The sequence below is a fragment of the Pelophylax lessonae genome (genome assembly GCF_965119305.1).
Source record: "Pelophylax lessonae genome assembly, chromosome: 7".
In the NCBI taxonomy this organism is placed as follows: Eukaryota; Metazoa; Chordata; class Amphibia; order Anura; family Ranidae; genus Pelophylax; species Pelophylax lessonae.
The window spans coordinates 77,165,325-77,193,300 of NC_138774.1; the positions used below are offsets into that span (position 1 = coordinate 77,165,325).

A 27,976-nucleotide genomic window follows, 5' to 3' on the forward strand; every position below is an offset into this window, starting at 1 on the left:
CCCTTACCCTTTCTCACTGTATCCTGTCCTCTCTTTTTCCTTTTTTTCATCTATCCCTTTCCTCTCTTTTCTTTAAAGCGTAACTCCACTTTTGTTGAGAAAGAAACATTTCCCTCTGGGTGAGCTCTGTACATTGCAGGGATTTTATCAAACTTTGTTGCAGATTCCTAATTTTTGTTATTCTGAAGAAATCATTGTTTGTTTCTCTGTGCCTCTGTGCTGAGTGGGTCAAATGGGAGTGGATTCATAATTATCTATCAGCTGTGGCAGCTGTAGGACTCTGAGGGAAGCTGCTGGGTCTGCATCCCTTTTAGACGTGTTCCTATTGGGAGTATCTCACCAAAAATTACATATTTGTTGCAGGGGATACCAGAAATCTGACTTGTATGTTAGGCAGACTTCTGGGAAAATCGGTGAGCCAATCACACAAGCAGGAAATTTTTCTGGGGTGTGGTCAGTACATATTCTGTGTATAGAACAGATCCAGGTAGCCATATTGCATTGCATTTTCAGAAAATTACAACAGCTGCAGATTGAAAAGGAAAGGTAATTTTTAATAACATGCAATGACAATATGATATTTATTGCAATTGTATATGCTATATTGTTTTTTTTCTTTATTTGCTATTTTTTTTCCCCACGGAAGTGGAGTTACCCTTGAACTTTCCCTTTCCTTTCATATCGCTTTTGTCTTGCTTTATTTTAGTGTTTCCTTTTTTCTGCCTTTCCTTTTGCTTCTCTTTCCTCTCCTCTTTCTCTCCCCTTCCTTATTTCCCTTTAAATTAAATTTATTGGGAAATATAATTCAGTGAGAGATATAAGAGTTCTAATTATAACTCTTATAATTACATAAGATTAGCGCGAGGATGCTGAGCGGGCGGTCAGTGGTGAGGCAGCAGGTGAGGCAGTTATTAAAATACAAAACGCGTAGGGAGGAGCCGACTCTGCGTACGACGTCACACTCCAGGAAGGTCTGCTGTATTTCAGGGGCTGTCAAATGTCTGCTTTTATGCTGTTTACTATTGAACTTTTGGTGAGTGTGTTTACATTGTGCATAATAAATACCATTTAAGATATACTGCACCATGAGTTCTTTTTATATCTTTTGGTAACACCCTTCCCCTCCATTGGACCGCATCGATTTATCCATCTGTACACAGAGTGAAGTGTATCCTACACAACCCAGACTGTGCCAGTCTGCAGTATATTTAACCACTTGCCTACTGTGCACTTAAACACCCTTCCCATCCAGGCCAATTTTCAGCTTTCAGCGCTCGCACACTTTGAATGACAATTGCGCGGTCATGCTACACTGTACCCATATTACATTTTTATCATTTTTTTCACACAAACAGAGCTTTCTTTTGGTGGTATTTAATCACCTCTGGGTTTTTTATTTTTTACAAAAAAAAAAGAAAAAAGACAGAAAATTTTGAAAAAAAAAAAAGGTTTTTCTTATTTTCTGCGAGTAAATTTTGAAAATAAAATTTTCTCCCTCACTGATGTGCGCTGATGAGGCTGCACTGATGGGCACTGATAGGCTGCACTGATGGGCACTGATGAGGTGGCACTTATGGGCACTGATGAGCTGGCACTGATGAGGAGGTACTAATATGCCGCACTGATGAGCACTGATAGGCGGCACTGATAGGCGGCACTGCTGGGCACTGAGAGGTGGCACTGCTGGGCACTGAGAGGTGGCACTGACGAGCGGCACTGATGGGCACTGATAGGCGGCACTGATGGGCACTGGCGGATGGCACTGATGGACACTGACGGATGGCACTGATGAGCACTGATGGGCGGCACTGATGAGCACTGATGGGCAGCACCATCAGTGCCCACACTCAGTGCCCATAGTGCTGCCAGTCAGTGCTCATCAGTGCCTAGATGAGCAGGCACTGATGGGCACTGACTGGCAGCACTATGGGCACTGATTGTGGGCATTGATGGGGGCACTGATGGTGGGCACTGTGGGCACTGATGGGGGGGCAATGTGTGTGTTTTTTTTTTACCTTTAGTAATCAGGGCACTGGTGATCAGTGCCCTGATTACATTTCTCTGTGTCCCCAGCGGCTGTCGGCTCCCCCTCCTTCCTCACACTGCAGGCTCTGTGTGAGGAAGGAGCGCCGGCGATGAGAGATGATCTCATATGTTTACATATGAGATCATCTCTCATTGGATGGCTTGATCACATGGTGAATAGCCGCTGTGATTGGCCATTCACCACGATCTGTGATCGGCCGTGTCCAAGGGACACGGCCGACACAGATTCTCCCCGATGCGCGCTCGCGGGAGCGCGCGGGGGGCGTGTCACTGGAGGCCGTTTAAAAACGGCCTCCCGAAAATTCGAGTCCACGCTGCAGCCGTATATAGGCTGTAGCGCGGATGGGAGAAAGTTAAACAAGTGCTGGTGATCATTGTGTAAACCAGGGGTCTTCAAACGATGGCCCACCAGTTGTTCAGGAACTACAATTCTCATCATGCCTGGTCATGTCTGTGAATGTCAGAGTTTTACAAAGCCTCATGGGATGTGTAGTTCCACAACAGCTGGAGGGCCGTAGTTTGAGGATCCCTGGTGTAAACAGTGATCCCAACTGTCTGGTAAGAGTCGGCTTGCTCTATATGGTGGCGGTGTAGGTTCACCAGGATCACATGTGTCAGCGTGTCTGTTTCACATTGAGAGGTGGAAGATTCCTTGATTTCCAGCAACTGATTGTTATCGTGGACTTATTTTAATTAATTTCTTCAGCCCTGCATTTTGTATTTCTATTTCTGTAATTATAGAATGGTTCTGAAGATAAGTGGTCCAGGGCTGCGTCCTTATCCTTTTTCTTCATGATGAAACACTGACATGGAACATGGACATGGCATGGACATTTGCATATCAGCTATATGCACAAAGCACATATCAGCTATTACCCCAGTATGCAAGATCAGCTCCCACATTTCCCTCCTGACAGATTACCTTTTATAATGAGATTTAGAGTTGAAGATCTATACTTACTAGCTTGAGGTGGGTAGTGTAAGAGACATGTGCAGTCTTCTTGAAACTCTAGGTAATAAAAGATATTGCAACAAATCCTTATTTTCTGTTGATTGGTAATACTGTATAAGTCCGCTACTAACACCAACCAACAGTATCTAATCTTATTGATGAGCCTGGCATTTCCTCCCCTTCAGTGCGGGGCACCACTCAAAGCGCCATCTCTATTCTGACGATGGGCTTAGGTTCTTGTTTATGGTGGATCATCTATTGATAGAGGATGTTCTCATGTTGCAAATTCAACTCCTCTTATCATTTCTGTTTATGTCTAATTAACAGGAGGATGTGGTTGTCCTACAATGCAGTGCTACAATTCGAAAAGAAAACCTTAAGATGTGCATGGGAGTGGAAGGCTTCGGCAATCGCCTCTGCTACCTGGAATCAACATCTAATGCTCAGGTAACATTAATATCCAATAACTACAATGGGTAAATAATATGTATTTAACTTTTTTTGCTGCCAGTGCTGTTTTTGTGCTTTTTTGCACACATGTTTAAAAAATACTTTTAGGCCTCTTTCACACGGCCGCTCAGTTTTTTCTTCCACTCCGGCGCTTTTTTTTTTGCACGGACACGGATTACACTTGTGTCATCCACTCCGTATTTTGATTGCATATCATCCCATCCGTTTGCGGATGATATACGGACATAATGTATGTCTATGGGATTGCGGATGTGGGCGGATGGCACCGCTGACATCCGATTTTGCATCCGTTCCGTTTTTTAAACAGAACAAAAATAGGGTTCTGTTCCATTCCAAAAAACGGAACAGAACTGAAAGGACGAAAATCGGATGTCAGTGGATGATCATCCGCTTACATCCGCAATGCCATTGACATACATTATGTCCGTATATCATCCGCAAATAGGATGATATACGGACACACGGAACGCCCGTGTGAAAGGGCCCTTAGGCCGGAAAATTAGGTAAAACCCCTAATATACATTTTTGAATGCAGATACCCTGAAGAATTCAATAGTGGTAGTTCCAGATATTTGTGCAATGGTTTATCAAGTGTAAAAAAAAAAAAAAAAATTACACTAAAGTTCATTTTAGGGCACACAAATGTAATACAGTATCCACATTTCTAGTAAAATATAAAAGATGACGTTACACCGAGTAAATAGATACCCAACATGCTCATGCCCATAAAACAACAACAAACTTTGGTAACCTATATTTTCCAAAGGGGGCAATTTAAAAACCCAGACAGGGCATCAATTTAGAGTTAACCAAACACAGTGATACACTATATCGTCTACGGAACCCTAGTCCGTAGGGTTCAATATTGAGTTGGCCCACCCTTTGCAGCTATAACAGCTTCAACTCTTCTGAGAAGGCTGTCCACAAGGTTTAGGATTCTCTATGGGAATATTTGATCATTCTTCCAAAAGCAAATTTGAAAGGTCAGGCACAGATTTTGGACGAGAAGGCTTGGCTCGCAGTCTCTGCTCTAATTCATCCCAAAGGTGTTCTGTTGGGTTGAGGTCAGGGCACTGTGCAGGTCAGTCAAGTTCCTCCACCCCAAACTCTCTCATCCATGTCTTTATGGACCTTGCTTTGTGCACTGGTCCAAATCATTTGGTGGAGGGGTATTATGCTGTGGGGTCGTTTTTTAGGAGTTAGGCTTGTCCCCCTAGTTCCAGTGAAGGGAACTCTTAAGGCATCAGCATACCAAGACATTTTGGACAATTTAATGCTCCCAACTTTGTGGGAACAGTTTGGGGATGGACGCTTTCTGTTCCAACATGACTAAATGAGCGAGTTTGGGGTGGAGGAACTTGACTGACCTGCACGGAGTCCTGACCTCAACCCGATAGAACACCTTTGGAATGAATTCAAGGAGACTGCAAGCCAGGCCTTCTCGTCCAACATCCGTGCCTGACCTCACAAATGCGGTTTTGGACGAATGGTCAAACATTCCCATAGACACTCCTAAACCTTGTGGACAGCCTTCCCAGAAAAGTTGCAGCTGTTCTAGCAGCCAAAGGGCGGGCCAACTCAATATTGAACCCTACGGACTAAGACTGGGATGCCATTAAAGTTCATATGCGTTTAAAGGCAGGAGTCCCAATACTTCTGAAAATATAGTGTATGTAACGTAGCGGAAACAACATTTTTGATTGTATGCTCTCCTGACAGGCGTGTTTTACATTTTTATGTATGTGGGGGCAGAGCAGGCTCCACATTTTTTGGGTGTAACCTTATTTATGGCACTTGTTTTCTTCTTTTTTATATCGCATAGGAGACAAAAAGTCCCCTATGTAATGTCATTTCTTTGTGTCATGTTCTCTTTAATGAGACCTGATGTCTTATCTGCCTTCCATTGAAGCTAATGGAATGCAGATCGAACTCTATTAGCTTCTTCCTTGACCACAGCAGCCCGGGAAAGTGACAGCTGAAACTAGAAGTGACATTATACATGCTGCTTCTGGGTTCTGTTTAGCTAATGGAGATCAGTGAATTAAGAATTTCCCTCCTTTTTAATTGGTGACCACTGCCATGTGGGTGGGAGAGCAGCCAGGAATGTGTGAAAACCCCCACTGCCACTTACAGTGCCTTGAAAAAGTATTCACACCCCTTGACATTGTATCATGTTACAACCAAAAACGTAAATGTAATTTTTTTACAAATAAATATCTGAAAAGTGAAGCATGCATCTCTTTTCAGCCCCTGAGCACACCATCCCCACTGTGAAATATGGTGGTGGCAGCATCATGTTATTTTCTTTAGCAGGGACAGGGAAGCTGGTCAGAGTTGATGGGAAGATGGATGGAACCAAATACAGGGCAATCTTAGAAGAAAACCTGTTAGAGCCTGAAAAAGACTTGAGACTGGGGCGGAGAGTAATTTTCCAGCAGGACAAAGACCCTAAACATACACCCAGAGCTACAATGGAATGGTTTAGAGCAAAGGATATCCATGTGTTAGAATGGCCCAGTCAAAGTCCAGACCTATATCCAATTGAGAATCTGTGGCAAGACTTGAAAATTGCTGTTCACAGATGCTCTCCATCCAATCTGACAGAGCTTGAGCTATTTTGCAAAGAAAATGGGCAAAATGTAACTCTCTAGATGTGCAAAACTGGTAGAGACATCCCCAAAAAGACTTGCAGCTTTAATTTCAGTGAAAGGTGGTTCTACAAAGTATTGACTCAGGGGGGCTGAATACAAATGTACACCACACTTTTCAGATATATATTTGTAAAAGATTTTGAAAACCGCTTATCATTTTCCTTCCACTTCACAATCATGTGCCACTTTGTGTTGGTCTATCACATAAAATCCAAATAAAATACTAGAGATCGACCGATTATCGGCAACACCGATATATCGGGGGCCGATATGCACTTTCCCCAGTATATTGGAGTCGGCCCCTGAGGTTACCGATATTGCCGATATTTAGGGAAAGTGCATGTACCAGGGTGATGCCTGCAGCTAGAGGCATCACCCCGGTACCAGTGTCCATAGCTGACGGTCGGCAGACTTGTAATGACAACCGATGCGGCTGAGAAGCCACTCGGCTGTCATTACAAGGAGCGGGAAGGGACGTTCTCCCGCCACCTTCCGCGGCTCGCCCGGGTCTCCCGTCCCACTGGGAGACCCGGGGATCCTACCTCCACCTCCACCGCTGCCGCCGCCGAAGAGAAGACCCAGGTCTCCATGTAAAAAACCCGGAAGTGATGTCCTGACATCACTTCTGGGTACTTGGCGCCGAATTAAAAAAACTGACAGCATTCAAAACAGCCAAACTTGGCGTTTTGAATGCTTTTCGGTGCCGAGGTGGGGTTTGGGGTCTTTTAGACTCCCAGATCCCTCCACAAGGAATACCTAAAAAAATAAATAAATAAATAATCACCGATATCTGATGACCAAAATATTGGTATCGGCATTAAAAAAACGATATCGGTCGATCATTATAAAATACATTTACATTTTTGATTGTAACATGACAAAATGTGGAAAATTTCAAGGGGTATGAATACTTTTTCAAGGTACTGTACGTAAGCCTTTCGTTAGTGGCAGTAAAAGGGTTAAAGTCCATTTTCAGTCAAACCTTATTTAGTTTCAGAACAGGGAAAAACGAAATCATGTTTTTAATTTGATCTGTGTTCCTTTTGGAGAGATACTTAAGTGTCCATTCACACTAGTACGACTTGTCAGGCGACTTGGTCAACCTGACAAGTCACGCACCGTCGCGTCCCATAGTGTAGTACAGGAACGGTTCTAATAGGAGTGACACAAGTCGCTCCGACTTAGAAAAAGGGTCCTGTACTACTTCGGGGTGACCTGGAGCGACTTGCATAGACTTCCATTTTATGAAGTCCATGCAAGTCGTGCCGAAGTCGCGGTACACGCAACTTCACAGGTCGCCCCGAAAGTCGTGCCGCTTCAGTGTGAACCGGCACTTATTTTAATTTCTGTCACTGTCAGGACAAGAAGTGATTGGAAATCTCTCCCACAGGGAAACCAACGACAACATTTTTATCCAAAACAAAAGAAAAAAAATATAGTCTGGCGCTAAGCTTTAAAAATTATACTACAACTCGTGTTTTAATATATATAACTCTTGGCTGTCTATGCAAGGTATTGTAGATATGTTTGGGTTTTTTCAGTCTTTTTTTTAGTTGTTTTTTAATGTTTTCTTATTCTGTTTCACAGCCAATTTCCTTTAAATAACAACATGCCTATATTTATATCCCTTTTCCAGAACAAACCTCCAGATCTTGCTATTTGCTGCTTTATTCTGGAGCAGTCTCTGTCAGTTCGAGCCTTGCAAGAAATGCTGGCAAATACCGTGGAGATGGGAAGTGAGGTATGGTTCATGAATTCCTTTGCCTGGCTTACAACTTGCATCATGTTTGCCTTCCGTTTGTTGGTTGTCATACTTGCTTTGCCGTTGCATCATATCCAAACTTTGCTACAATCCCTTCTAGGAAACCTTCATGGAATTATGTTGTTCATTAAACTTACATTTTTGTATTACCAGGTTTCTTATTACAGATATGTATTATCTTTCTTCTTTCTCTTATGTTTTTATGTTTTTTCATTGTTTATTGTTTGTTCTTTGCCAAGAAACTTTAGATTCTTTTCATTTTTAATCAAAATGATTGTGCTGCAACTATAGTCCTCTTGCGAAATCTCTTCAACTTTGCTTCTAAAAATGAACTTGTTTATACAGTGGGGGAAATCATTATTTGGTCCCCTGCAGATTTTGTAAGTTTGCCCACTTACAAAGAAATGAAGGGTCTTTAATTTTTATCATAGGTGTATTTTAAATTATAGAGACAGAAAATCAACCAAAAACTTATAAAAACACACTATACAAATGTTACAAATTGAGTTGCAATTCAGTGAGTAAAATAATTATTTAATACCCAAGCAAAACATGACTTAATACTTGGTGGAGAAACCCTTGTTGGTAAGCACAGAGGTAAGACGTTTTTTGTAGCTGGTTACAAGGTTTGCACATATTTCAGGAGGGATTTTGGTCTGCTCTTCTTTACAGATCTTACCTAAATCCTTAAGGTTTCTTGGCTGTCTCTTGGCAACTCAAAGTTTCAGCTCCCTCCATAAATCTTCTATAGAATTAAGGTCTGGAGACTGACTAGGCCACCCCATGACCTTAATGTGCTTCTTCTTGAGCTACTCCTTTTTGGCCTTGGCGGTCATTGTCATGCTGGAAGACCCATCGTCAGTGTTCTGGCTGAGGGAAGAAGGTTCTTATCTTTATCCATGGCCCCATCCATTGGCCCCTCTTTGCAGCAAAGTCTAGCAGAGAAACCGCTCAAAAGCATAATATTTCCACCACCGTGCTTGACTGTAGGAATTATGTTCTTAGGGTCATAGTCAGCATTTTTCTTGCTCCAAAAATGGCGAGTGAAGTTTTTGCCAAAGAGCAGAATTGTGGTCTTATCTGATCACAGCACTTTCTCCCAATTCTTCTCTGAATCATTTAGATTCTTATTGGCAAACTTCCGATGGGCATGTACATGTGCTTTCTTTAGGAGGGGGACCAGGCGGGTGCTGCAGGATTTCAATCCATGGCGGCCTCATGTGTTAGCAATGGTTTGTTTGGTGACTGTGGTCCCAACTGCCTTGAGATTATTCACAAGCTCCTTCCATGTAGTTCTGGGCTGATCCCTCACTTTTCTCATGATCATCATTACACCATGAGGCGAAATTTTGCATGGAGCTCCAGACCGAGGGCGAATTATGGTTATTTTGTATTTCTTCCATTTGCGAATAATCGCTCCAACAGTTCTCTCCTTCTCACCAAGCTTCTTGCTGATGGTCTTGCAGTCCATTCCAGCCTTGTGGAGGTCTACAATCTTGTTCCTGACGTCCTTTGACAGCTCTTTTGGTCTTGCCCATGATGGTGAGGTTTGAGTGGAAGAAAGAGATTCTGTGGACAGGTGTCTTTTATATACATAACGAGTTGCTGTTAGGAGCACCTTCTTAATTTGACTGGACTAATCTGTGTACCACATGAGCACATACTGAATCCAGGCTGTGGGAGCCAGAATTATTGTTGGTTGCTAGGGGATCAAATACTTATTTTGCTCATTGAACTGCATTTCAATTTATAACATTTGTATCATGTGTTTTTTTTTTTGTGGATTTTTGGTTGAGATTCTATCTCTATTATTTAAAATACACCTATGATAAAAATTATAGACCCTTCATTTCTTTGTAAGTGGGCAAAATCTGCAGGGGATCAAATAATTATTTTCGGCACTGTAGATCTGATGCCACTGATGTCTACACATAAAATCTAAAGTGTAAAATCTTCTGGGAAAAGTATTCTGGTTTTCTGGGATCCCCCAATCCTGCAGACCAGGAATTCTTCACACAGTGCTGTGTCCATGCAATGCAGGACTTTAGGTTTTCTTTAAAGTGGTTGTAAACCTCTAAAATGAACAAAGCATATCCTCATATAATATGTACTTGCCTCAGTCCATAGCACCTGGTGTGGATCCTGACTGCTCTCTTTTCTCTGCAATCTGCATCTTTTTCTTCCTGACAGCTTTTCCTGACACCAGTCAAACCATGGTCACGGCCTGCCCCCTTCCCTCTAGCACAAAGCAGACAATTGACATATCCAGGTGTACATGTTTCCCAGTGAGGCTGTGTAGAATGGGGTTTGTCTATTCCCTTCACTCAGGTGCCCGATTACACTTAGCTCTCTGCTCTGTGCAGTGTATGATGTCCGATTCCCACTCCCTGCCCCTTGCCATTTGATAGCTTAGAAATACCATGTGATTTGTATACCTTAGATAGCTGTGGAGGGAAGAGGAATTGCAGATAAACAGGTACAACATATGTGGGACAGGATGCTTTATCACTGTGTAGCATCTGAGGGTAGTCACTTTAAAGGGTCTATAAAAGGGTTTATAATCACTTTAGTGGTGATCCCACTAGCAGGTTATGCTCGCACTCCCTCAGCTGTCAGGAATAGATACCTGGTGCTTCCAGAAAGAATCAGAGAGAACCCCTTAGCCCTGGTAAGCTCCAAGTTGTGTCATTGAGCCTACACAAAGCTAGTTTGCTTTACTCCCAATGGCCAAAAAGAATGGCAGGGGAGTGAACGGAGGGTAAGCATAAGCAGCTGTGAGTGCCATCATTAGAGCAAACCTGTTGTGTTGCTCTCTATGGACCACAGTTTTATGTCCTTGCTCGGCTCACACTACACTTTACAAGAAAAATGACATCCAAAAGTTTTACTTTTGAGAGAAGAATGTTGTAAAATCACTGGCTAAAGTTTATCCTTTAGAAGAAATGCTTGGCATTTTTCTTTGTTTTTCTTTACCTTTCCCAGGACAAAAAAGTAAAATGTTCAAGAGCCCATTCAGAGTAGCGCGACACGACTTTGGGGGGCGACCTGTGAAGTTGCGTGCACCGCTGTGCACCGCGACTTTGGCGCAACTTGCAGAGACTTCAATTAATGAAAGTCTATGCAAGTCGCTCCGAGGTCGCCCCAAAGTAGTACAGGACCCTTTTTCTAAGTCGGAGCGACTTGTGTCACTCCTATTAGAACGGGTCCTGTGCTAATCAATGGACCGCGACATACCGCGACTTGTGAGGCTGACAAGTCGTCTGACAAGTCGCGCTAATGTGAATGGGCTCTAAATGTTTTTTTTTTTTTTTAATTGGGTAAATGTGAATTATTAGTATTTAATTATTTCATATTTACTATTAACAGCCAGCACATTGAACGTTAGGCTCATTTTTACATGTTCACCAGGATAACCTTAACTGCTTTACTGAAGCTAGCCTAGAGCCGAATAGCTGACACCCAAATTACACGCACACATCAGAATGAGTCAGAAAAGTAACCCCTTTTCCTATCCTCCTCTTAAAACCCAGAATGCTCTGCAAAGCAATTCAGGGGTGGATCCTGTAGTGAAGCTTTTTTTTAGTAAAATAATATATATTTTTTTAAATTTATAAGACATGAGTGTGAAAATGTATTGACCAAAAGCTATTCTTATTTCCCTTGAAAGTGGCCAGTATAAAGAAGACAGATCTACTTATAACTAAGCTTCTGCTAACCCGGAGGTCTATAATCTCCAGGCTGAAATATACTTCTTCCCCTGATCATTTATATCCTTGGTGCTGCAGTCGCTGTCTCCATTGTTTACAGTCTGTCCAGCTATATGCTATTCGTCGTTCACTGGGCCTGTGTCCCTTAATTACTTGAGACTTTATGTTAAGAGCAGTGCCAGATTTAGACCTTGGGATGAAAGGAAAGAAATTGCAATAGGCTGCCTAACTCATCAAACTCTATCATCTTGAGGACACAGCTCTTGACAGCCAGTAGGCACAGAGCACTTAGTCTTTCATGGGTCATTGTGGTTCTTAGATAATTATTTACCAGTGCCAATTTTCTGAATGACCTTTCTCCTGAATTACTAGTGATCATCATGCTCAAATATTTTCTGAGATCTACATTAATACCTGCAAAGGTGTCAGCAACCCCTTTATCGGGTAAACAATCTGCTTGTTGAGATGGAGTGAAACATGACCAGAGCTTGAAGAGACAAGAACTCACTGCTCAAGGTGGTGTAATTGCCTGATGACTCACACCGGTGCATGCCCCGGCTCACCTCCGTGTAAACTTGATAAAGGAAAAGGAATTGGCAGCACTCCAGGTTGAGTCAAAATCCAGATTTATTGACTGGACATCCAAATATGACAATCGTGACAAGGTAGATGCGTTTCACACACTGACTGTGTGCTTAATCATTAATAATATTGATTAAGCACACAGTCAGTGTGTGAAACGCGTCTACCTTGTCACGATTGTCATATTTGGATGTCCAGTCAATAAATCTGGATTTTGACTCAACCTGGAGTGCTGCCAATTCCTTTTCCTTTATCATGACCAGAGCTTGGCAAAGACTGCAAACTGGACAATTTCCTCAACTAACACACTACTAAAGTCTCAGGGGTAAAAAAATGTTTTTTTTTTTTATTTATATAAAAGTCTGTGGCCCCCTCTTGCATGGGGGACTGGAGCAATTGCTCCTTTTGCCCCCTCCCCCTATAAATCTGGCACTGGTTAAGACTACATAGCCTTAGTTCATGGCTCCATTCAAGTCCTTCAGAGCTGAAGAGAATTTAATTTGACATACTGTAAACACCAGGGGAGGCATCATTTGTGCTATATAGGGAAGTAGAGAGCTGAGTGGGCTAAAGTAGTTTAGCGTATGGACTGTAGGGGGGTTTAGCAAAAGTTTAATAAATAGGCCTATATTTGAAAGCACTCTTTGAGCTAGCTACAAGGAATAATGGAAAAGCTATATGGAACTCTGGTATAATTAAACTGAGTTTGCCTCCTGCTTTTGGGGTCGCTGCTGCTCCTTGGAATTATTGTTCTGTGTATGACACATACCTACACGTGTAGACAAGCACCTAAGTACCAAAAACCTTGACCAAGCTTGATCAACTTGTCTTCAGCAATAGCCGTAATTTGTACGGCACATGTTCATTAAGTCCTACAGCCCTGCCTACCTTGCAGTTATCATGGGCAGCCTAGTGGAGCCATTACATCTGATCTCTAAGAAGTACCATTCACTTAATCATCATTTTGGTGGTTGGCTTACACTTGACTTGAAGTTTCTGCAGCAAGATACCAGAATGTCCATGTATGCAAAGTCTGTTTTGTCCTCATTTGACTTAATCAGTGCAGAATGCAAAATGTCTTGTTGTCCAGAGTGTCTCAGACTGTCAGATTCTATTAAGCTGCCTTGCTGAGCTGTTTGTGATATAATATCTTATGTCTTTTATTTTGGCTTTTTTTTTCTTCTGGTCTTCATGCTAGGCACCCAATTTGGATAAGTGGGTATGTTTTGTGGCCTTGCTCTGATCCCTCCTGTGATTTCCTGTTCCTTTTTTTTGTTTGCTGGTGGAACCTCATCACTCCACACCATAGACAGGGACTTTCCAAGTTGTAAACTTTGTTCCTTTCTCCCTTTTGCCTCCTGCCTCCTATGCCACCCTGTCTCAGTAATACATTATATCCAGTCTGCTAACTCTGGGGCTCACAATGACACTAAAATTCATGATGGAGCAAATCCTTAGGGGAGATTCTGTGACCAAGCTCCTCTTTTACACAGTGCTGAAATTCTTCTGCACTCGGATTTCAAATCAGCTGTCTTAAAATCACTCTAGAAATAGACTGGCCCCCATCGTGTGCTTCTTTTCTGAACTCAGATGCTCTTTTAATGTAAAGATTAAAGACAACTAGTTGCACATAATGTTATCTATTAACTATATAGTGAAACATAAATCTATTTTATTCTTGCAACAATAATTAGGCCAACATATTTTGAGTGAAGCGTTGATCCTTTGGCCTTAGACTCTGAAATTTTTTTTATAGTTAAAGGATGTCATCACCCTGCATGTTTAACCTTGATAATGCTGTCTCAGTGTATCATGAACAAAGGTTACAGGAACCCTGTTTTGCTTCAGTTGCTTGGTTGGAGCCTGATACATAAGCTGAAGAGTTGGAGGGGAAATTCACCTAAAGTCCAATATTGTCAACTGCTTGATCCCAACTATTCAACCGCAGATGACCTATACCAGTGATGGCGAACCTTGGCACCCCAGATGTTTTGGAACTACATTTCCCATGATGCTCATACACTCTGCAATGTAGTTGAGCATCATGGGAAATGTAGTTCCAAAACATCTGGGGTGCCAAGGTTCGCCATCACTGACCTATACCCTTTGATTGCCGCAACAATGACGGTTCTATATTTCCATCCTGACACGTTAATTTTAATGCCAAGGTTTTAATTATTAGGGAGCTCAGCCTTAAATGTTAAAGAGTAACTCCACTTTTGTTGAGAAAAAAATATTCCCCTCTGGGTGATCTATGTACATTGCAAGCAATTCAACAAATTTTGTTGTAGATTCCTACCTTTTGTTATTCTGAAGAAATCGCTGTGTGTTTGTCTGTGCCCATGTGGTAAGGTAATCTAATGGGAGTGGTTTCTTAATTATTAACCAGCTGCTGCACCTGGAGGGCATTAATGAGGAAAATTGCAGGGTCTGCATCCCTTTAGTCTCCATTCACACTAGTACAACTTGTCAGGCGACTTGGTCAGCCTGACAAGTCGTGCACCGTCGCGGTCCATAGTGTAGTACAGGAACGGTTCTAATAGGAGCGACACAAGTCGCTCCGACTTAGAAAAAGGGTCCTGTACTACTTCGGGGCGACCTGGAGCGACTTGCATAGACATTCATTTTATGAAGTCCGTGCAGGTCGCCCCCGAAGCCGTGCCGCTTCAGTGTGAACCGGCACTTAGAGGTGATTTCCTATGGGGAGTATCTCACCAAAATTTACATTTTTATGCATGGGATGCCTGATATTGGACCTGTATCTTAGTGCAGACTTCTAGGAAAATCATACACACAAGCAGGAAATTATGTTTCAGGGGGGTGCTCTGTATACATTCTGTGTACAGAAAACTTCCAGGTAGCCATATTGCATTTACCTGAAAATTACAAAGCTACAGATTTTTTTTTAATAACATTTAATTACTATATGACTTGAGTGGCAATTGTATATGCTGTATTATTTTTTTTTTTATTTGCTATTTTTTTCCTCAGAAAGTGGAATTACACTTTAACAAAATCAGTTTCTAAGATTACCTGTGTGAAGTAGGACCTTCCTTCGGCACCTACTTTCTTTACAAAATAAAATTTATTTTTAATACAGAACTATAAAGCTTCTTTAAAGTATATGTAAAGTCAAAACTAGAGCAGAGTTGTGACTAGAATAAGGGGTTAGAACCCTGTCAAGGCATGAGGAGGCCGCAAGTGATGGAAAAGCCAAGCTTTTATGGTTCTCTGAAGAAATAATAGGTGAGAACCCATCTTTAGCTTGGGACATCTGTTCCAATGATAACTATCTAACTAAAACTGGGTACACATGGATTGAAAATTGTCCGGTTCAGCAGGGACCAGCCAAATTCCGATCTGCGTGTAGCCCCGCCAGTTCCACAGAAGTCGATCATTAGGTGAAAAAAAAAAACTGTGTGTACCCAGCTTTACTCTCTAGAGATAACCTCTTAGTTCCTATTGAGTCTTCAGGACAGGAACCAAAGGTAAATCTCTCACGAAACAAAACAAAAAAAAAATAAAAACTGATAACCATATGAACACTTCTATTCGCTATTAAAAAAAGAAAAAGGTTATTGCCATTAAACTTCCATATACAAAAACCAGAGGTTAAAGCAATATGTGCACTTTTAGCCTACAGAGTCACATGTATCAAAAAAATGGGCACCATCTTCAGCTGTAGTTTTTTAAGCAAAAAAAGACCATATGAATGTTTATTTTCTAGGTAATAGATACAGTACAAGAACCTGTTTAAGACAGCAGCTGTTCAGACATTACCAGCCACAAAAATGATCCAATTCTCTTGTTTATTAGCTGTATAAAGATCTAGTGAGTGATGTGGTTCCAACAGTTGACCTTACCAATTCCATCTCTGCTGGTCTCGTTGTTTTGCAGCCTGTGTGCCAAAGTCTTTACATTTGTCCTCTTCTGTTGACCTGACATCTTACAAAAACTAGGTGTTTTTTTTTTTCCTCCATTGACTCCTGTTTTATGATTCCTTCTCTTTCCTTCCTCCACCGCATGGTATAAACCAGACCTCCTTTCTAACAGGTGTTTACAAAGTTGCTGAAGACCTTGGAATCTCTAAATATGGACTCCAGCTTGCAAGGGGTTGGGGTGGGCAGGAAATGCTGTGCTGTGCTGAAGAATTAATAGCAATCTTCATTGTTCCAAGAAATTATTCAGAATTTGAATTTACATTGTAAACTTTACATCAAATTGGTACACAACTGATCAGGGTCAAAATTTTCAGATGCAAGATCTGTTCTCATTGTTTATTGCAGCCAATCAGATTCTACCTTTTTTTATATTCTCAACAGTGTGGAAGAATAAAAGGGTGCGTCTGGTTTGTGCTGGCATCAAAACAGTTATTTTCTCTCAGTCACTTTTATTTACAAGACCCTCAATGTCTTCTCTCTTAGAGGAACAATGAGGACTGCTCCAGCTGTACGTCTGGTTTAGGGAGGCCATAAATGGCTCTGTTAAATCAAGTAATTCTCTTTGACACGTTGGCAATGCAGGCCTTTATTTTGTCCTATTGGTCCTGTCCTATAAATATTAACTTAAATCTATGTTAACAATCTCGCTGGTAAGGGTAAATAGGGTAGTAGAATGGCTAAGATATATTTTCTAGAGAAAATGCAGCCTCAGACCTTCTATTGTTGGTCTTACCAAGTTCCTAGGCATCTGGTTATGTGTTCAATGAGTAGACCAGAGCTAAGAATGGCTGAATTTCCTAAAGCTTTAAGATCAGTGCTGGAAGGAGCCTGCCACTTTCTTCTTTCCAGTAAAGGTAAATGGTAAGTAAAGGTAAAAAAATATTACTCATACTGTATGTGTGCCAGCAATGCTGTTAACATAGCTTTAAGTATAGGTGAGCATTAATAAAAACTCTTCTCACCTTTGGAAGCACATGGTAATAAAAGCAGACATTTTTCTGAAACATCACTGTGTTACCTTGGGCTGAATAAAGAGAAAAATTCATGCTGCATCCATCCATTGGTGAGCGAGAAAGCGCACTGCATCAAGTTGTTGGGAAATGGACAGAAGTCTTTTAGCTTGTTTCTATCTGTGATGCATCTGTCTATGACCAGCCTTAGGGTCTGAGCTGGCGGGTTTTTGTGCGCATCAGATGGATATTGCATTCTCAATCATTTCTATAGAGATGCAAATCCTGATTCTCAAACTGATGACATCAACACCAGCCCAAAGCTCATTGGCACAGGCCTTTAAAAGCTGACCTTACATTTTCTAGTGTGATTGTACAGTCTCCCTTGGCTGTACCAACAACTGTGTAGCACATTGGGCATTCATGATTGGACACAAAACTAAGCAGATTTTTAGAAAAGAGGGAGGTGCCACTAATAAACTAATATATACTGTATCTACGTCCTATGAGGCATGAAAAGAGAGTGTATTGAGGCGTATGCGGCCTTTCATGGTACCATACAAAGGCTTAACAAATTTATTGATATAAAAAATTAAGATTTTCTTTAAAATAACATATTAAAACATATGTCTAAAAAACATTGACACAAATGTGTCTATCAACACTTTGCTCTATATACGCTAATCGCAGATTGAATGACCTTGTTACCAAGACCATTGTCAGTTGTAGCTGATACCATCTGGATGCTGGGCGCTCAACATGTTTCGCGGAATAAAGCCACCGCTTCTTCAGGAGCTTGTAACATTCTAATAATATAGAGCAGTAGTGACATCAAATGCCAAAATGAGACCACCCACAGAGGACCGGAGAATAGATGTCTATCCCGGCAGATGTGGGAGTCCCAGTTAACCAAGAGGGACAAACAGTCCCTTATCATGACAACAAACAGTCAAAACCTCCCAGGCTAGAACAGTAAAGAAATGGCACCGATCACCTTTACCCCATGGTAGTGGCGCGTAACCTTGTAGAGTATATGTAGGGGAGATGATCTGGGGGGCACTTAAGGGTCGTCCAAGAGGTCCTGTAGTACTTTGCTGTATATGCGGGCCAAAGCAAGCAGAATAGTGTGACCAGTGTCCAATAATGAAGTCACCAGGTTAAAAATTCCCTATCATATCAACACTAATTGTGACAGTGGACTGCAGCAGATTTTTAGGTAAGCCTTTTCACTACACAGTTTTGGTAAATCCGATGTAGATTGTACAGGGTTGTATAATTACTTTGTGACATGTAAGGCCAGCCTTAGAGCAGATGTTCATTTGAAAATCCTACCACCGTATTTTATTAGAGATATTGGCTAATCTTAATTAATTTGCCCCTGAACCAGTTTGACTTTTTCACTCAACTTTATTTTGATGCATGCTTAGAGAAATGCATAAAAAGCAGAATAATCCACAGAAAATGTATTTTGCCACATTCTTTATGGTTTGTTTTTGACCACTACCTTACTACCTGATTATTGCTTGAGAGTAGAGATGCTTGGATTGGTCGCATGACAAAATTTGGATGTATGTGGCCAGTTTTCATATGAGTTGCACAATATTGCATTTTGTGACTCACAACCTATTTTGATTTGGTTAAAATTTTTAGAGAATTCTTTTTTAAAGTCCAAAATAAACATGAAGACTGTAGAGGTCTATCTTATCTTTAATACAGAAATTATTATGAAAAGTTGTTCAAAACTCCTGGTTGTCAACGAATACAGACACCCAGGGAGATGCAGGGAGGGGATGGCTATGAAATTCATTGTGTTCATTGTTGTTTTCTCTTCCCAATTTGGCATGCAGTCTTCTCAAGGTGGGGGGCACCGAACTTTACTCTATGGTCATGCCATTCTTCTGAGGCACTGCCACAGTGATATGGTAAGTATAATTATGCTTAGTAAAGATACCTGATCATACTGATGTTTTGAGTAGTCAGTGTGTCAATTGCCACAGTATACACAGTGGTAAAGTATATTTCATGAACCACTCATGCCACAGCAGTATATAAATCTATCCACAAAATTAAAAAATTTTGTATTACCGGACTTTACTGGCACAATAAGGGAGTGCACCATACAATAGATATAAAAAAAAAATAGGTTGATTTTAATACATAGATTGTTGGTTAAAAACACACAGAGGGCCTTCCATTTTTACCCTAAAACCTTGAAACATAGTGGTAGTCTTCATTATAAATAGCTGACTACATAAAAGTGCTTAGCCATACTGAAAAAAAACACTGTTTTGTAAAGAAGACTGTTATATTCTGAAAATTCAGGACATTGTAACACCCTTAGAAGTAGCAGGGCATGAGTTGCTCAGAAAGGGTTGAAACATTGGTGGATGGGCAGGGCAGGTAATACCTAGGTAGATATGAAATGTAGGCAGAAGGTTGAGACGGGAGTCATAGGAACAGCAGGAATTGGGGAACAGGCCTGGGAAGTAATAAGAATAACAACTAGTTGTAAATACAGGAACCAGTTACTGCTGTTGTAGAAAAACCAAAATTTAAAAATGTAAAAAAATGAGGGAAGAGGCCCAGGGTAGAGAGAGATTGGCCACCACGTAGAAAATTAAGAAAAAGCTAGAGCCAGATGTAGACTGAGCTCATACAAAGCGTGGGTAGCAGTGTGCAGATAGAGACACAGGTCACAAGATCAAATCATTTGGTTTACAATATAAAGAAGGCCACTCAATTTATATGGTGCAAGTGGCAACCATTGTGAAAATAGCAATCATAACCTCTAATGTTTGTAATGATTTAACCTCCCTGGCGGTATTCCTGAGTGTGGCTCGGGGTGAAATTTTAGTGCCATTAGCGGTAACCCCGAGCCACAATCGGGCTACAGCCAGGGAGCATCGCTGGATCCATGTAGAGGGTTACTTACCTTGTCGCCGGGATCCAGCGATGTGTCCCTTCGGTATACGGCGGCCGGATCTTCCGTCCGATGCTTGTGAGCCCCGGCTTCCGTCTCCTGCGACATGACGCTCGCAGGGGGGTGGAACCGGCGGCAAATTTGAAAAGTAAAAAACACAGAAACACTGATTTCATTACAAAATAAAATAAATTGATATTAGTTTGCCCCCCCCCCCCCCAGTGCCCTTTTCTGCAGTTTTACTGTACTTTTTATATATATATATATATATATATATATATATATATATACACATATATATATATATATATATATATATATATATATATATATATATACAGTATATAGATATACTTTAACTTATTTATAGTTATTTATTATATTATAATTTTTGATTTTGTGTTTCAAACTTTATCATACCCGAGATATTATAAAGAAGAATGCACAGTAAAAAAAATCATATGTAATTAGTTGGTTTGGGCTAGCAAAATAATTGTACCGCTTTCAGTACCTAAAATCGGAAAGAATCATACCGCCAGAGAGGTTAAGGCAACTATTTTCTGCTTAAATGTTCTATAAGTAATATACGTTTTGTAGTTTTGTGCAAAAATGAATTACCTTTTGAAAATGTGGCATTGATGGCAGTAAAACTATTTAATATTTTTAGGCATTTTTATTACCACAAATTGTAATTTTAATACAATGTCTTGCTCCTTTCATATCTAGTATCTGTGTTGCCTCACAACATCCCGATCTTTGACTGATAAGTTGGCCTTTGATGTTGGCCTACAAGAGGATGCTTCAGGTAAGCTCTAATACCCACCACAAATACCGGATACTTCTTGAATGATGCCATAATATTCAGTCTTTAAAGTCAATCTCTACTCTGGAATGGGCAGCTTCCAGATCTGCTCATATACAGACAGAAGTACCAGGACAAGTGGCTGTGCCTTGGACTGGCACTTGGAATGCTGATTAGGGTTGAGCGAACACCTAGATGTCCGTGTTCGACGGGTTCGGCCGAACTTTAAAAAAAAGTCCGGGTCCGTGTCCCGGACTTTTACCGAACTTTTCCCGGACACCGAACCCCATTGAAGTCAATGGGGACCCGAACTTTAAGGCACTAAAATGGCTCTAAAACACCAAAGGAAAGGGCTAGAGTGCTGCAAATGGCAGCAAAACGTAATTAAGAGCATGGCAAGTGCTCTGCAAACAAATGTGGATAGGGAAATAACTTAAAACAACAAAAAAAAACAGAAAAATAAAACAATGTTCTTCTTCATCTCTGAAGGACGAGGCCCATATGGAGTAGGAGGGAGGTTAAGGTGGTGGTGGATGTGGCGGTGACATAGGCGTGCGCACAGGGTGTGCTGGGTGTGCCTGGGCACACCCTAATCACCTAGGGCACATAGCATTGCCAGTGAGGAGATGGGAAAGATCTCCCTGGGACCTGCTCTGCTCTATTTCTCCTTGCCTACAGGTACATGGCCCCGATACATTACTCTCCCTGCTGGCAAACACATGCATGTGTATTTCAACTTTGGGGTGCACACCTTAATGCAATAGGCTGCGCACACCTATGGGCGGTGTAGGTGGAAGCGGCGGTGGAGGAGGACCAGGGCCGGATTAACAGCATCATGGGCTTGGTGCTGAGGATTTTGAAGGGCCTTAGGGCCGTGCCTTGCCATGCACCCAGAGGAGGAAGGGTGCAGCCATGCATGCCTAATTCAACATGGGATGCTGTCTCTGAAGCCCATAAACACATCCATGCATCGCCAACTGTCCCTCCTTGTCCGGCCTTCACGCTGTGTGGGGAGGTTCTGAGGGTGCTGCCTGGGGAAGCGAGCATAGAAGCCAGACTTCTGTGTTTACAAGTGACAGAAGAGCGGTAACAGTGAATATGGCCAACCCGGGGCCTATATAAAAGGTAGGGGCCTGGAGCTGCAGCTCCAATAGCCCCTACATTAATCTGGCCCTGAGGAGGAGGACGAGGTAGCCAACACTGCTTCTTTTCACAAATTTTAAATGAGGGTACACCCCAAAAGAGTGAGAAAGAGCAAAAATGGAACAATGGGTGGGTAAGGTCGGTATCCATTGCTATTCTGCATAAGGTACGGAAAAGTCCCGTGGGATCCATGCCTGGTTCATTTTAATGAACGTGAGCTTGTCCACATTGTCTCTGGACAGGCGGCTGCGCTTGTCTGTTATAACGCCCCCAGCCGTGCTAAATACCCGTTCAGATAATACACTGGCTGCAGGGCACGCCAGCACCTCCAAGGCGTAAAGGGCAAGCTCAGGCCATGTGCCCAATTTGGAGACCCAGAAGTTGAAGGGGGCAGACCCGTCATTCACTACATGTAGGCGTGTGCACACATACTGCTCCACCATGTTGGTAAAATGCTGCCTCCTGCTAAGACGTTCCATCTGAGCTGCTGGTGCTGCTGTTTGTTGTGGCGTGCTGACAAAGCTTTTCCACATTTCGGCCATGCTAACCCTGCCTTCTGAGGTGCTGGCGGTGCCCTGGTTGCGTTGGCGACCTCCTCCTCCTCCTCCTCTGCCTTGTGCTTCCACTGTGGCCCCGCTGTCAGATGGGAATGCCAGCAGCATGGCGTCTACCAGCGTGCGCTTGTACTCGCGCATCTTGCGATCGCGCTCCAGTGAGTGAATTAAGGACGGTACGTTGTCCTTGTAACGGGGATCCAGCAGCGTGGCCACCCAGTAATCAGCACAAGTTAGAATGTGGGCAACTCGGCGGTCGTTGTGGAGACACTGCAGCATGTAATCGCTCATGTGTGCCAGGCTGCCCAGAGGCAACGAAAGGCTGTCCTCTGTGGGAGGTGTATGGTCCGTGTCCTCTGTATCCCCCCAGCCACGCACCAGTGATGGCCATGAGCTGGCCTGGGTGCCACCCTGCTGTGAACATGGTTCCATCTCCTCCTCCAGCTCCTCCTCCTCCTCATCCTCCTCATCCTCCAGAACTGTGCCCCTGCTGGACAATTGCGTCCCTGGCGTTTGCGTGTGCAGGAACCCACCCTCGGAGCCCCTTGCGAATGACTGCCCTGAAAGCCTTGGAAATGTTACCTCTTCATCCTCCTCCTCCTCCTCATCCTGTGCCACATCCTCTTCCATCATCGCCCGAATTGTTTTTTCAAGGAGGCATAGAAGTGGGATAGTTAAGCTGAGAACGGCGTCATTGCCACTGGCCATGTTGGTGGAGTACTCAAAACAGCGCAACAAGGCACACAGGTCTCGCATGGAGGCCCAGTTAAATTAAATAGCGGAATAGAAAATATGATCCAAAAAAAGTGTATGTATATCACACGTACACAACCACACTAGGCCCCAATTACTATTGTTTGTACCCCTAAAAGGCTAGATGAGGAGTAGGGGGAGTATGGAACAGGCAGCACCCTCAAACCTTCAGAAGTATGAGATGAACCCCAACAACTTGGAAAGGTGGATCTCTCTCACACGTACCGACACAGACTATCCCGCAATTCAATTGATCCTCAAAGGTTTTTATTGAATAGCGGAATAGGAAATATGATCAAAAAAAGTGTATGTATCTCGCACGTACACAACCACACTAGGCCCCAATTACTATTGTTTGTACCCCTAAAAGGCTAGATGAGGAGTAGGGGGGGTATGGAACAGGCAGCACCCTCAAACCTTCAGAAGTATGAGATGAACCCCAACAACTTGGAAAGGTGGATCTCTCTCACACGTACCGACACAGACTATCCCGCAATTCAATTGATCCTCAAAGGTTTTTATTGAATAGCGGAATAGGAAATATGATCAAAAAAAGTGTATGTATCTCGCACGTACACAACCACACTAGGCCCCAATTACTATTGTTTGTACCCCTAAAAGGCTAGATGAGGAGTAGGGGGGGTATGGAACAGGCAGCACCCTCAAACCTTCAGAAGTATGAGATGAACCCCAACAACTTGGAAAGGTGGATCTCTCTCACACGTACCGACACAGACTATCCCGCAATTCAATTGATCCTCAAAGGTTTTTATTGAATAGCGGAATAGGAAATATGATCAAAAAAAGTGTATGTATCTCGCACGTACACAACCACACTAGGCCCCAATTACTATTGTTTGTACCCCTAAAAGGCTAGATGAGGAGTAAGGGGGGTATGGAACAGGCAGCACCCTCAAACCTTCAGAAGTATGAGATGAACCCCAACAACTTGGAAAGGTGGATCTCTCTCACACGTACCGACACAGACTATCCCGCAATTCAATTGATCCTCAAAGGTTTTTATTGAATAGCGGAATAGGAAATATGATCAAAAAAAGTGTATGTATCTCGCACGTACACAACCACAGTAGGCCCCAATTACTATTGTTTGTACCCCTAAAAGGCTAGATGAGGAGTAGGGGGGGTATGGAACAGGCAGCACCCTCAAACCTTCAGAAGTATGAGATGAACCCCAACAACTTGGAAAGGTGGATCTCTCTCACACGTACCGACACAGACTATCCCGCAATTCAATTGATCCTCAAAGGTTTTTATTGAATAGCGGAATAGGAAATATGATCAAAAAAAGTGTATGTATCTCGCACGTACACAACCACACTAGGCCCCAATTACTATTGTTTGTACCCCTAAAAGGCTAGATGAGGAGTAGGGGGGGTATGGAACAGGCAGCACCCTCAAACCTTCAGAAGTATGAGATGAACCCCAACAACTTGGAAAGGTGGATCTCTCTCACACGTACCGACACAGACTATCCCGCAATTCAATTGATCCTCAAAGGTTTTTATTGAATAGCGGAATAGGAAATATGATCAAAAAAAGTGTATGTATCTCGCACGTACACAACCACACTAGGCCCCAATTACTATTGTTTGTACCCCTAAAAGGCTAGATGAGGAGTAGGGGGGGTATGGAACAGGCAGCACCCTCAAACCTTCAGAAGTATGAGATGAACCCCAACAACTTGGAAAGGTGGATCTCTCTCACACGTACCAACACAGACTATCCCCCAATTTAACTGATCCCCAAAGGTTTTTGATTAAATAGCGGAATAGAAAATATGATCCCAAAAAAGTGTATGTATATCACACGTACACAACCACACTAGGCCCCAATTACTATTGTTTGTACCCCTAAAAGGCTAGGAGTAGGGGGAGTATGGAACAGGCAGCACCCTCAAACCTTCAGAAGTATGAGATGAACCTCAACAACTTGGAAAGGTGGATCTCTCTCACACGTACCAACACAGACTATCCCCCAATTTAACTGATCCCCAAAGGTTTTTGATTAAATAGCGGAATAGAAAATATGATCCCAAAAAAGTGTATGTATATCACACGTACACAACCACACTAGGCCCCAATTACTATTGTTTGTACCCCTAAAAGGCTAGGAGTAGGGGGAGTATGGAACAGGCAGCACCCTCAAACCTTCAGAAGTATGAGATGAACCCCAACAACTTGGAAAGGTGGATCTCTCTCACACGTACCAACACAGACTATCCCCCAATTTAACTGATCCCCAAAGGTTTTTGATTAAATAGCGGAATAGAAAATATGATCCCAAAAAAGTGTATGTATATCACACGTACACAACCACACTAGGCCCCAATTACTATTGTTTGTACCCCTAAAAGGCTAGGAGTAGGGGGAGTATGGAACAGGCAGCACCCTCAAACCTTCAGAAGTATGAGATGAACCCCAACAACTTGGAAAGGTGGATCTCTCTCACACGTACCAACACAGACTATCCCCCAATTTAACTGATCCCCAAAGGTTTTTGATTAAATAGCGGAATAGAAAATATGATCCCAAAAAAGTGTATGTATATCACACGTACACAACCACACTAGGCCCCAATTACTATTGTTTGTACCCCTAAAAGGCTAGGAGTAGGGGGAGTATGGAACAGGCAGCACCCTCAAACCTTCAGAAGTATGAGATGAACCCCAACAACTTGGAAAGGTGGATCTCTCTCACACGTACCAACACAGACTATCCCCCAATTTAACTGATCCCCAAAGGTTTTTGATTAAATAGCGGAATAGAAAGTATGATCCCAAAAAAGTGTATGTATATCACACGTACACAACCACACTAGGCCCCAATTACTATTGTTTGTACCCCTAAAAGGCTAGGAGTAGGGGGAGTATGGAACAGGCAGCACCCTCAAACCTTCAGAAGTATGAGATGAACCCCAACAACTTGGAAAGGTGGATCTCTCTCACACGTACCAACACAGACTATCCCCCAATTTAACTGATCCCCAAAGGTTTTTGATTAAATAGCGGAATAGAAAATATGATCCCAAAAAAGTGTATGTATATCACACGTACACAACCACACTAGGCCCCAATTACTATTGTTTGTACCCCTAAAAGGCTAGGAGTAGGGGGAGTATGGAACAGGCAGCACCCTCAAACCTTCAGAAGTATGAGATGAACCTCAACAACTTGGAAAGGTGGATCTCTCTCACACGTACCAACACAGACTATCCCCCAATTTAACTGATCCCCAAAGGTTTTTGATTAAATAGCGGAATAGAAAATATGATCCCAAAAAAGTGTATGTATATCACACGTACACAACCACACTAGGCCCCAATTACTATTGTTTGTACCCCTAAAAGGCTAGGAGTAGGGGGAGTATGTAACAGGCAGCACCCTCAAACCTTCAGAAGTATGAGATGAACCCCAACAACTTGGAAAGGTGGATCTCTCTCACACGTACCAACACAGACTATCCCCCAATTTAACTGATCCCCAAAGGTTTTTGATTAAATAGCGGAATAGAAAATATGATCCCAAAAAAGTGTATGTATATCACACGTACACAACCACACTAGGCCCCAATTACTATTGTTTGTACCCCTAAAAGGCTAGGAGTAGGGGGAGTATGGAACAGGCAGCACCCTCAAACCTTCAGAAGTATGAGATGAACCCCAACAACTTGGAAAGGTGGATCTCTCTCACACGTACCAACACAGACTATCCCCCAATTTAACTGATCCCCAGAGGTTTTTGATTAAATAGCGGAATAGAAAATATGATCCCAAAAAAGTGTATGTATATCACACGTACACAACCACACTAGGCCCCAATTACTATTGTTTGTACCCCTAAAAGGCTAGGAGTAGGGGGAGTATGGAACAGGCAGCACCCTCAAACCTTCAGAAGTATGAGATGAACCCCAACAACTTGGAAAGGTGGATCTCTCTCACACGTACCAACACAGACTATCCCCCAATTTAACTGATCCCCAGAGGTTTTTGATTAAATAGCGGAATAGAAAATATGATCCCAAAAAAGTGTATGTATATCACACGTACACAACCACACTAGGCCCCAATTACTATTGTTTGTACCCCTAAAAGGCTAGGAGTAGGGGGAGTATGGAACAGGCAGCACCCTCAAACCTTCAGAAGTATGAGATGAACCCCAACAACTTGGAAAGGTGGATCTCTCTCACACGTACCAACACAGACTATCCCCCAATTTAACTGATCCCCAAAGGTTTTTGATTAAATAGCGGAATAGAAAATATGATCCCAAAAAAGTGTATGTATATCACACGTACACAACCACACTAGGCCCCAATTACTATTGTTTGTACCCCTAAAAGGCTAGATGAGGAGTAGGGGGAGTATGGAACAGGCAGCACCCTCAAACCTTCAGTATGAGATTGTGTTCACTGTACCCCACAAAGATTGAGTTCACTGCACCCCACAATGATTGTGTTCACTGCACCCCACAAAGATTGTGTTCACTGCACCTCACAAAGATTGTGTTCACTGTACCCCCCAAAGATTGTGTTCACTGCACCCCACAAAGATTCTGTTCACTGTACCCCACAAAGATTGTGTTCACTGCACCCCAAAAAGATTGTGTTCACTGCACCCCAAAAAGGATGTTGTTCACTGCACCCCAAAAAGGATGTTGTTCACTCCACCCCAAAAAGATTGTGTTCACTGCACCCCACAAAGATTGTGTTCACTGCACCCCAAAA

At 42.5% G+C, this 27,976-nt stretch overlaps 1 protein-coding gene across 1 annotated transcript in view; it reads left to right on the forward strand.

Moving 5' to 3' along the window:
- RYR1 (ryanodine receptor 1) overlaps window positions 1–27,976 on the forward strand; it is a 359,853-nt gene that overhangs the window by 77,328 nt on the left and 254,549 nt on the right. Inside the window, exons 2-5 of the mRNA XM_082264106.1 lie at window positions 3,326–3,445; window positions 7,757–7,861; window positions 18,910–18,984; window positions 20,709–20,787. Coding sequence (XP_082120232.1) covers window positions 3,326–3,445; window positions 7,757–7,861; window positions 18,910–18,984; window positions 20,709–20,787 — 379 coding nt within the window. The remainder of the gene's footprint in view (window positions 1–3,325; window positions 3,446–7,756; window positions 7,862–18,909; window positions 18,985–20,708; window positions 20,788–27,976) is intronic.